The following is a 12,223-nucleotide window of genomic DNA, read 5'->3' on the forward strand; positions in this document are numbered from 1 at the left end:
TTCTTTTCAGCCTATCCAGATTTTTAGTATCATTAATAATTCTGTGGTGAGCACTATAGTGCTGGTAGTGTTTGATTTCTTTAAATTTCCGCAAAAATAATTACTGAGTCAGAGCATGTACATAAGGAGTTTATAGCTCTTACTATGTATTGCCAAAATATTTTTTCAGTGGTGCCACTTATAATACTACTTTCTCTAGCAACTACATTTGTAATTAGAAAAACAAAATCTGTTTTTAGGAAAAAGTCAACCACTTATTTAAATAGACTCAAACTCAACTATACTAGAAAAAAGCTAATTATTAAATTAGTGAATGATGCAAGTTCTCTTCCTGACATTTTTTTATGATGATCAAAAGGAATAGCTCGTTCATTTGTTCTTCTTTGTCAGTGTTAAGGTACGAAACCATGGACTTGAGCAACTTAAATGACTTTGCTCACCTATATAAGTTAGCTCAGTGATTAAGAAGGCTCCTACCCCTAGTGGGGGTTGTATTGTTCTGTGGAAAACTGAGAGATTTTATGCATGTACAAACTATCGTATTTACCGTCGACTGTAAAACATTACTCCCCCAATAAAGAAAAAAAAAGAAGGCTCCTACAAAATTGTATATTCATAGTATTGAAGGAATTCTGCTTAAGCTAACCAAAGAACACACTAAAACATGAAGAAGACTCATTTTAAATCCAGAGAAATCTTGGATTAATACTTTATGTCCTTTGATATTTGATTTTATGTGTATGTTTCTTCATATTTTTTTCTTTATTGGGGGATTAATGTTTTATATTCAACAGTAAATACAATGCTTTGTACATGCATAACATTTCCCTGTTTTCCACATAACAATACACCCCCACTAGGTCTTCAGTCATCCTTTTTGGACCTGTTCTCTCCCTCCCACCCACCCCAGAGTCTTTTACTTTGGTATAATACACCAACTCCAGTTCAGGTTCTACTTGTGTTTTCTCTTCTGATCTTGTTTTTCAACTTCTGCCTGAGAGTGAAATCATCCCATATTCATCCTTCTGTTTCTGACTTATTTCATTTAACATGATTTCTTCAAGCTCCATCCAAATTGGGCTGAAAACAGTGAAGTCACCATTTTTAATAACTGAGTAGTATTCCATTGTGTATATATACCACAACTTGGGAGTTGGGTGGTAGCGCAGCGGGTTAAGCACACACGGCCTAAAGTGCAAGGACTCACATAAGGATCCCGGTTCGAGCCCCCGCTCTCCACCTGCAGGGGAGTCACTTCACAGTCGGTAAAGCAGGTCTGCAGGTGTCTGTCTTCTCTCCCCTCTCTGTCTTCCCCTCCTCTACGTTTCTCTCTGTCCTAGCCAACAATGAGGACATCAACAATAATCACTACAACAACAATAAGAAAACAAGAACAACAAACAGGACATTAAAAAATATTTAAACAACTTGCTCAGCCACTCATCTGTTGTTGGACACCTGGGTTGCTTCCAGGTTTTGGCTGTTACAAATTGTGCTGCCAAGAACATATGTGTACACAGATATTTTGGATGGATATGTTGGGTTCCTTAGGATATATCTCCAGGAGAGGAATTGCAGGATCACACGGTAGGTCCATTTCTAGCCCTCTGAGAGTTCTCCAGACTGTTCTCCACAGAGGTTGGACTAATTTACATTCCCACCAGCAATGCAGGAGGGTTCCTTTGACCCTACACCCTCTCCATCATTTGTTGTTGTTACCTTTCCTGATGTATGACATTCTCACAGGAGTGGAGTGGTATCTCATTGTTGTCTTTATTTGCATTTCTCTGACAATCAAAGACTTGGAGCATTTTTTCATGTGTTTCTCAGCCTTTTGGATCTCTTCTGTGGTGAATATTCTGTCCATGTCCTCTCCCCATTTTTGGATGGGGTCATTTGTTTTCTTGTTGTTGAGTTTTGTTTCTTCATATATTTTTTTAATTTTCCCTTTTGTTGACCTTGTTTTTTATTGTTGGTGTAGTTACTATTGTTGTTGTCATTGAGGTCGCTGTTGTTGTATAGGACAGAGAAATGGAGAGAGGAGGGGAAGACAGAGGGGGAGAGAAAAACAGACACCTGCAGACCTGCTTCACCGCCTGTGAAGTGGATCCCCTGCAGGTGGGGAGCTGGGGGCTCAAACCAGGATCCTTACGCTGGTCCTTACGCTTTGCGCCACGTGCGCTTAACCTGTTGCACTACCACCTGAACCCCAGTTTCTTCATATTTTTAAGGAAAACATTGTAATGCTGTTTTACAATGCTCTGGTTTATTTTTTCTACTGAATATACCCAAACACTTCCCATGCTAATTACAGTTCTTCCACAATATCATTTCTTTCTTTTTTTTTTGTTTTTTTTTCTTTTATTTATTTTTATTGGATAGACAGAAATTGAGAGAGCTAGAGATAGAGGGACACCTGCAGCCCTTTTTTTTTTTTACCACTCATGAAATTTTGCCCCTGCAGGTGGGGACCAGGGGCTTAAACTGGGTCCTTGTGCACTATAATCCATGTGATCAACCAGGTGTGCCATCAGCTGGGCCTGGTCCCTACAATATCATTTCTAATGGATATATATATACCGAAATTTATTTACCCATTTTCCTATGACTGAACATTGTGTTTCAAGTTTATATATATATATATCAAGGTAGATAGCATAATGGTTATGCAAAACCTGAGGCTGAAGTCCCAAGTTCAGTCCACACCACCATAAGCCAAAGCAAAGCAGTACTCTGGTTAATATATATATATATGGAGAGAGAGAGATCACTCTGGCATGTCATGCTGGGATTCAGAGCTCTCCCATTCACAATCTTTTAGGCTTTTATTTCTGGCTTTTTACTATATAGTTCTACAGTGAACATACCTACTGTATATCCATTTCCTTAGAATAAATTCCTAGAAGTTAAATAACTAATAAACAAACTATTGAGAATTTTTGACATAGTATACCTTCCCAAAATTCCACACAAATTTATTCATCTACAATCGATGTAAAAATAGTGTATCTCCCCCATTTAATTGTGAGAATTAGTATCTCATATCAAAAGAATCCTAAGTAGGTATATGTTCACTAACTGATAGTCAAATATTTTATTCCTTAGAAAGATTGCATAGAAAATGATTTATTTTTAACTTCTCCCTTTGACTGTATTTAATCTGCTCATAGGTGGCTCAGGATAGTAGTAGTACAGCTGAGGTAATTCTGAGACCCTGCTTTGGCAATAACAATTTAAGACACTACGGGAAAATACTCTGTCACAACAACTTCCTGTTTTCTATTTAACAGGCCACGCCCCCCATGACCATTCCAGGATCTGCCAAGTTCACCCCCAATGGCAGCAGCTTCAGCATTTCTTGGCAATCTCCTCCAGTTACCTTCACAGGCATTCCAGTAAGTAGAAAAATAAAATGCCAGAAGTCAGCCTGGCCAAAACAAAAGTAAATTTAGACAAGTTGTAGAAACATGAAAAAAGGAACACAGTCATAGGAGGCCAGAAATACTCTTATTTCTTAAGTGACAGGTCAAGACAGCACAACTTGTATATGAAAGATATCACTGGTATTTTATAAAATTAGAGGAGAGCTTTAGCTGTAGATTTAAAAAAAAATGTTGGAAATATATCAAAAATTCTTATATTAGTGGTATATTTGCATGCTTCCAAAATACTTTATAAAATTAGCTGAATTCAGACTTTGTACATAAAAGAAAAACCTGTATATAAATGACTTTGACATTATGAAAGACTAAAAAAAATAATGAATTTGGAATGATTCTTTGCAGATATGTCATTCTGAAGGTTGACAGGAGTCAGGCAATAGCACAGCGGGTTAAGTGCAGGTGGCACAAAGCACAAGGACTGGCACAAGGATCCTGGCTCAAGCCCCCAGATACCCACCTGCAGGGGAGTCGCTTCACAGGCGATAAAGCAGGTCTGCAGGTGTCTTTCTCTCCCCCTCTTCGTCTTCCCTTCCTCTCTCCATTTCTCTCTGTCCTATCCAACAACAACGACATCAATAACAACAACAATAATTACAATAATAAAACAACAAGGGCAATGAAAGGGAATAAATAAATATTTTTTAAAAAATTGAAATCACTGTTTTTCTCTGAAAGTCAGGAAAATGCTTACTGATAGGTAATTTGAAAATAAGTGAGTAGAGAAATATACAAGCAGACTTAGTTGGATGTAAGACCCTGAGATATTAAGTGATTGCTGTCTAATAAGTCACCAAGGGTCAACTTGATTTCCAGCCATCCATTTTAAAATACATTGGGTCTTTTATAGCTTATTATAGGATATGCATAGACTTATACACTGTCGCTGCTCACAGTGATTTAGAACTCCTGATAAGGTTCACAAAGTGGCTTATGATAATATATATGAACCTTATTTTCTCCTCTTCAACCCTCTCCCCAAGGATCCCACAAAAGCTTCTTATTGTCAACCATTGGCAACTCTCAGAGATTTTGAGCAAAGACTAAGGCCTCCAGTGGAGCTGATAAAAATGAAAAATGGCTCAAGCAATTATGCTGTACTCTCTCAATGAATATTTATTAAATTTTCTGGAGGGCCAGCCCACAATAAAAGGCATCCTGCTGGCAGCAATTTGGGAATTTGTGGTTTCCAGAAAATATTCCTGGAATTTAATTTTTTAACAATACCATGGATCTGAAGTAATTTTTTAAAAAAAGCTTGCCCTTTAGACTGACTAGCAGTAACTGAAGGTTGTGCAGTGAATGACCTTGTTTGTAGACGTTAGAAGACAGCAGCTTGGAAATAGACGTATTGTTTTACTTCTAGGAAAACACACACACAATCTATTGAGGTTTGTGTCAAAGATAAACTATCCTTTTGGTAATTTTTTTAATTTTTGCAGTCTATGTTTTTTACTGTGGCTTTGGCCCTGCCCAGGGGTGGATTTCTCCCCGACCTTGTTTTAGAGAGTGAGAGATGAAGAGGAGAAATACCACAGCACTGCAACAGTGCTCATGAAACTTCCCCTTTATAAGGCGTTCCAATGGGTAGTGGCTCAAACGTAGGTACTCAGGGGTGATAAAGAATGTTTTCTGGGCCAGGTAGTGGCACACCAGGCTAAGCACGCACCCAGTACAAAGTGCAAGGACCCATGCAAGGATCCCGGTTCCAGCTTCCTGTTCCCCACCTGCAGGGGGGTCGCTTCACAAATGGTGAAGCAGGTCTGCAGGTGTCTTTTCTTTCTCTCCCCCTCTGTCTTCCCTCTCGCAATTTCTCTCCATCCTATCCAATAAAATCGAAAAAACAATGGCCTTCAGGAGCAGTGGATTCATGGTGCTGGCACTGAGCCCCAGTGATAACCCTGGAGGCAAAAAATAATAATAATAAAAAAAAGAATACTTTCTACTGGGTATTTGTTGTTGTTGTCTGTTTGTTTGTAGTGAAAGAAAAAGACCCAGAATGACTGCCAATAGCACACCTGAGAAACCTCAACTAATTTCTAAATACAGATACTATAGATGTCTTCTGTATATTTCTATAGTGAACATTTTTAAACTCTTCCATGTTGAGGCCAAGAGATGACTCACCCAATAGAGTGCACACGTCACCATGTGTGAGAACTTGGGTATAAGCCCCCAGCTGCCACATGGAGGCACCCTGAAAAAGGGAAGCTTCACTAGTGGTGGAGTAGTGCTATGGTGCTTCTCCTCCTCCTGCTCTCTACTTTCCTGCCTTTCATCCTTCATATGAGGGGATTTTTAGAAAGAGTCCACTAAGAACAGTAGACTCATGTAGGTACAAAGCACCAGCAAAGCCTTGTGGGGAGGGGGGGAAAAGCCTCTCCTGTATTAGGAGCTTTGTGACTAGCTCGACCCACATCTCAGCGCCCTGGATTTCTCACTCACTATCTACTGGTTACCTGGAACATTCCAGACTAAAGTTTTAACAGAAAATATATTGTGTCTAGGTTAAATAAATATTCTATCAAAACCCTATGTGATCTTCAAATTTACTCCTTCACTGAGAATTCCCAAGATTTCTAGTTGTGTGTTCTAGTCTAGGCAGTATTTTGATTATTTTAGCCATCAAGCTTACCATTCTATTAAAAAATAAACATAAGGGAGGGTAGCACAGCTGGTTAAGCGCACATGGTACAAAGCACAAGGACCAGCATAAGGATCCTGGTTTGAGCCCCAGGCTCCCCACCTGCAGGGGAGTCACTTCACAGGCGGTGAAGCAGGTCTGCAGGTGTCTGTCTTTCTCTCCCCCCTCTGTCTTCCCCTCCTCTCTCCATTTCTCTCTGTCCTATCCAACAACAAACAACATCAACAATAACAATAATAACTACAACAACAATAACAAGTCAACACGGGCAAGAAAAGGGAAAATAAATTTTAAAAAAATAAATAAATAAAAATAAACATAAGGGGGGTTGCTATTTTCAATTTTTTTTTTCCTTTTGACTTTACTCCAGAATTCTAAAAACTAAGAATGCCTACTAATGAAATCTCTGTCTCTCTCTGTGTGTGTGTGTGTGTGTGTGTGTGTGTGTGTGTGTGTGTGTATTTTAAGTGAGTGTTTGTCATTCATTACCTTTTATTGGAGAATGGCTTTCAAAACCCTAGAAACAGCACTACTACATGTCCACTGAATGGATTCCTTCCTAGGACTATCCATGAATTTTCCAGCTGTGCTAGACCTGTCCTTTAAGACAAGGAGCCAGGTTGAGCTTAACATCAAAGGGCTGGACTGGGTAGACAGCATAATGGTTATGCAAAATATTTTCATACCTCGGGCTCAGAGGTCTCAGGTTTAACCCTCAATGCCACCACGAACCAGAAAATAAAAGGTAAACAATAAAATATAAATAAATAAATGCCTCATCTTCTAAATTAGTGTAATGGGCTCTACAGACAGAATCCATAAAAGTTCTAAATTACAATGAATATAATGATGACTTCAATTTATCTAAACTGAAGAAAAGAGCACCATTAAGTTGATTCCATTTTATAAAAAATGTTTTTAAAGGACATGCTTCTCTTTATATTCCAACCAAATGCCCTGAAGTTGTCAACCCCACTTAAGGTTTGCTTTTCTCCCGTACCTCTGAGAAGGGTGTTGAAGAGGAAATGCTTTTGTACATTTCCTAGAGAGTGGAAATAATCTCCTCCTGAGAAATCCCACAGTTTGTAGGATTTTATTTATTCATTTGCCTATACTAAATTTCCTGAACACCAGACTTTAACAAGCTCCCTGGGTAAGAACTCTTCCCAGAGCTGCATAGCTGGGAAGGCGACTTTACATATTTGCAAATACAATTGGAAGTTTGAGCTGTTTTAGCTGAAAGCCATGGGTATGAGGGTGGGGAGAAAACTCACATTAATTATAGCATTCTTTGACTGACTTCTTTTTCCCAAATGACCCACCTTTTCATACAATTATCACCATTCCTTTGTCAGTCTTATCATGACAGAAAGCTGGAAGCCCTTGGCTCTTATATTAGTCTCTACAGATTACCATTTCAGCTGTCATAAACTTGTTGAGCCGCGCAGTGGAGAAGAGAGAGAGGAGATCCGGAGCGAAGAGGGAACACAAATCTTTATTTGCACTGGCACCTCAGAGTTGGGTGAGAGAGAAGCAGGTTGGGCCACATGGAGGTAGCAAAAATGGCCGTCTCACGCAGCAACCTTTCCTGCAGCTATACACTGAAGTGAAGGGCCGGCAAGAGAGAGAGGTGAGGAAGAAGAAGGGATTTTATGGGAGTAGCTCTCGTGAGAATGGGAAGGGGGAGGAGTAACCACAGCACTCCAGGGTAGGATAATAACTCTCATGAGAATGGGAAGGGGGAGGAGTAACCATAGCACTGCAACTATTGCGGGGGAATAGACAATGCCCTGAGGGCACAACATGGCGGAACAGGCACTCCGAGAATGTCCCAACTCTCGCGGGAACTAGCAATAGTCTGAGGGGACAACATGGCAGATGTGACTGCATCTGCACAATTTCCCAGCATAAATTGGATGGCTTAAACTACCAGGATATATTTTTACACAGTTCTGAAGGCTGGATGACCCAGATAGAAATGCCAGCAGTTACTGGTGAGGGGCCTTCTCCCTGGCTTATATTAATTCACTGTGTTGACACATGGACTTTTCTGCTTAGGGCTGTAATGGAGTGGAAGGAGAGTGAGCTCTTGGCAAAAAATTTTATTGGATCAAAATTCTGCCCTTAGAATCTCATAATCTTAATTTGCTCCTTCAAAGATCCCGTCTCCAAATACAGCCACACCAAGGATTCAGACTACAACATATAAATTTGGGGGCAGGGGTTATCCCACAAACATACAATCCATAACCAGCCTCCACAAGTAAATAGGAGCAAAGCAACAAGCAAATCAAAGACCTGATCCAGGAGGTTTCAGGCAAGGTGGAAGGGACTCCCGGCCCCAAAATTATTTAATTCGTAGACTATTGAGTGGATGTTTTTTTGTTTGTTTGTTTGTTTTCAAAAGTACCTTGAGAGAGGATTCAGATAAGAAGTTAAAACCTAGCAAGAGTTGTGGTTTGTTTTTGCTTTTCCCATTTTTAGATACAGGAAATCACACAGAAGAAAATGTCATATGATGTATTAACAGAAGAACATAGCATCTATATTACTGGCATGAGGCTCAGATGCAAATATGACTGGCACTTAAAACCCCACAGACATAGCACCCCTCTGTCCACTCATAAAATCCACCACCACCACCACCCCTTTTTTTTTTTATCAGAGCACTGCTCAACTCTGGGTTTATGGTGGTGCTGGAGATTGAGCCTGTGACTTTGGAACTTCAGGCAAGAAACCCATTTGCATAACCATCGTACTATCTCACCAGCCCCACAGAATCCTTCTTAGGCAATACCCTCTACGTCCTGATACTACTTGTAAAGCTGTATTGTCCAGTACAGTATTTTGAACATGACTAACATTATAGAGCATTTGTGTGTTCAAGAGTGCGTGACTGAGGCCTCACACATATGTGAATTTATTACATTGGGTTAACTTTTTCAGATAGTGAGAAAGACACAGAAAGAGAGATATATCATAGTGCCCAAACATGCTCCAGGGACCATGACACCATTTGGTGCAAGGTCTCAAACCTGGGTCTTGTGCCTGGCAAAGCACTCCCTTCCCAGTGAGCTACCTTTCCAGATTATAGAGCAGTTAGATATTCTGATTACTCCCTTTGAAGTGCCTTATTACTATAAGACGGGATCAGAGAAAGCGAACTCTTTCTTTTTGGAATTGAACCACATAATATACCAATGTAGTCAATATTGGAGAGAAATTGGTCATGATTTTTGAAGACTGCTGCATAGAATTCTTTAAATGCTTCTGAAATCACACCTCGTCAGTAGGCAAATCGCAGGCATAGAGCTCTGTTATTTTTGTCTATTTATAAATTATCAGATAGCCTTCTCCAAATATATACTTTATAAACCATACCACCAAATAGAACTTAAAAGTGATTAAGTTGCAAAATATATAAGGATTAAAATGTAGAAACCTCTAGGAGAAGTAGCCAAAGCAATCCTTTATAAAGCCTTGTTTTAGGGCACACATTATTTTCTTCAATTATTTCTACTCTGGGAAGAATAGAAATAGAAGGGTTTTGCAATAAGAATCAGATTCCAAAGCCCAGGCAGTTACACACCTGGTTAAGCGTAAGGACTCAGGTTCAAGCCCCTCCCTGGTCACCACTTGTAGGGAAGAAGCTTCATGAGTGGTAAAGCAGTGCGGTAGGTGTTTCTCTGTCTCTCTCCCTCTCTATCTCCCCCACCCTTCTCAAATTCTGTCTATATCCAATAATAAAATAAAAATATTTTTAAAAAACCAAGTTCCAAAACCATAATATATGTATATATATATATTCAAATCCCAAGTCCACTGCTAACAAACTGTGGGACCTCAATCATTTACTTAACTTCTTCCTTTCTTCCTCTGTAACATGGAAGCAATGTCGTTTTGTCCTAGGGTTCCAAAGATAGAATCAGATATTAGGGGTGTTTAGTTTTTATAGCTATTATCTCAGTGAATTACAATTACCACTAGCTCCTAAGTGCTCTCTTGCTAAACATTCTAGCGTGTTGTACATGCTACATCCCTGCTCAGAGCCTAAACTATCTTATCTACAAGATACAGATAACATTACTTATTCTGCAGAATTTTGTGAGGATTAAAAGAGATTATGACTCACCCCAAGTAGAATAAGAAGTTAAAACATGATTATCTTGCTCTTAAAAGTCTCCGGGAAAACATTCAGTTAGGTTCTATTGATCCTGGCTTCTGCTGTGTTGTAGTCTAAAGAAGTCCATATCTGTTATGGATGAGGGCATTGCCTGTTACTGGACAAAACTATGTACTTAACGCACTTGCCCTGAACTCCAGGTTTAGAGAGCCATGAACAGGAATAAAGATTATAGAGGGGAGGTGTCTAAGAAGTCCCACTCCTTAAACTCTGTACTTGGAGTTTTCCAAAACCCAAAACCTGGTTCTCAGTTATCCCCCAAATCTTCTTTCCTGATTTTCCCATCTCAGTAAGCGGCACATTGTTCATCCCTCCCACTGCTGAGATCAGAACCTGAGATATATCCTGAACTTCTCTTAATTCATTTCTGGTTCATTTAAAGATTTGTCTGAGGGGCCAGGTGGTGGCGCATCTGGTTAAGCACACACATTATGGTGCACAAGGGCCCAGGTTCAAGCCCCTGGTCCCCACCTGCAGAGGAAAAGCATCACTAGTGGTGAAGCAGGTCTTCAGGTGTCTCTTTCCCTCTCTGTCTTCCCCCGCCGCTCGCTCTCAATTTAGCTCTGTCTCTATCCAATAATAAATAAATATATATTAAAAGTAAAAATTAAAAAATAAAGATTTGTCTGCATTTTAGACCCAGACAGTGGTGCACCTGGTTGAACACTCACATTACCATGTACAAGGACTTGGGTTCAAGTCCCTGGTATCCATGTGTAAGGGGGACATTTCGCGAGTGGTAAAGTCATGCTACAGATATTTCTCTGTCTCCCTCTCTATCCTCACCCACTGCTCTTTCAATTTCTCTTTGTTCAGTAAAATAAAAATGAATAATAAAATATTAACATGAAAACTGGGAATAGTGGATTCATTGTGCTTTTAGAGGACACGAATTCAGCTCTGTCTCCCCACCACTGCCACAACCCAAACTAAACAAGCAGTATAATCTCCCATGGAATCTTAGAATACTCTAAAGGACTCTTCTCCAGACTTTCATCCATTCACCAAGGAATCACACATTATTTTTTTCAATTTTTATTTATAAAAAGGAAACACTGACAAAAACCATAGGATAAGAGGGGTACAACTCCACACAGTTCCCACCACCAGAACTCTATCCCATCCCCTCCCCAATAGCTTTCCTATTCTTTATCCCTCTGGGAGTATGAACCAAGGGACATTATGGGATGCAGAAGGTTTATTTTTAAAAAGCATTGCTCAGATATCTCATTTTTCAAATCTCTCCCCTGGCTTTCTGTTGTAAATAGAATTCTTTTCAAATTATGCTGCTTTAGGAAATGGCCTGAATCAACCACCTCCTTCATCACAGAGTGGCCCCACTGGTGCACTATACTTGTCACTTCTCTCCATTTCTTTGGAGTGTCCTATAAAGAAAAGCTCACCTCCTCAGCTACCCTAAACAAACAGATGTTCTCTCTCTCTCTCTCTCTCTCTCCTTTTTTATTTTTATTTATAAAATGGAAATATCGATAAGACTATAGGATAAGAGGGGTACAATTCTACACATTCCACAGCTCCATTTCCAGTCCCCTCCCTTTATAGCTTTCCTATTCTTTATCCCTCTGGGAGTATGGACCCAGGATCATTGTGAGGTGCAGAAGATGGAAGGTCTGGCTTCTGTAATTGCTTCCCTGCTGAACATGGGTGTTGGCAGGTCTGGCATACTCCCAGCCTGTCTCTCTCTTTCCCTAGTGGGGCAGGGATCTGGGGAGGCCAGGCTCCAAGACACATGGTGGGGTCCTCTGCCCAAGGAAGTTGGGTTGGCATCATGGTATCATCAGGAACCTGGTGGTTGAAAAAGAGTTAAGATATAATGCAGAACAAATTGTTGACTAATCATAAGCCTAAAGGCAAGAATTTTGCAGATGAAGATTTGGGGTCTCCACTTTGGAAAAAGCTAATAGGTCTATTTTAGGTATATTCCAGAGGGCCCAT

General features: G+C 39.9%; 1 protein-coding gene across 1 annotated transcript in view; it reads left to right on the forward strand.

Moving 5' to 3' along the window:
* ZNF704 (zinc finger protein 704) overlaps window positions 1–12,223 on the forward strand; it is a 276,320-nt gene that overhangs the window by 247,252 nt on the left and 16,845 nt on the right. Inside the window, exon 7 of the mRNA XM_007520149.3 lies at window positions 3,291–3,395. Coding sequence (XP_007520211.2) covers window positions 3,291–3,395 — 105 coding nt within the window. The remainder of the gene's footprint in view (window positions 1–3,290; window positions 3,396–12,223) is intronic.

Source organism: Erinaceus europaeus, chromosome 1 (genome assembly GCF_950295315.1).
Source record: "Erinaceus europaeus chromosome 1, mEriEur2.1, whole genome shotgun sequence".
In the NCBI taxonomy this organism is placed as follows: Eukaryota; Metazoa; Chordata; class Mammalia; order Eulipotyphla; family Erinaceidae; genus Erinaceus; species Erinaceus europaeus.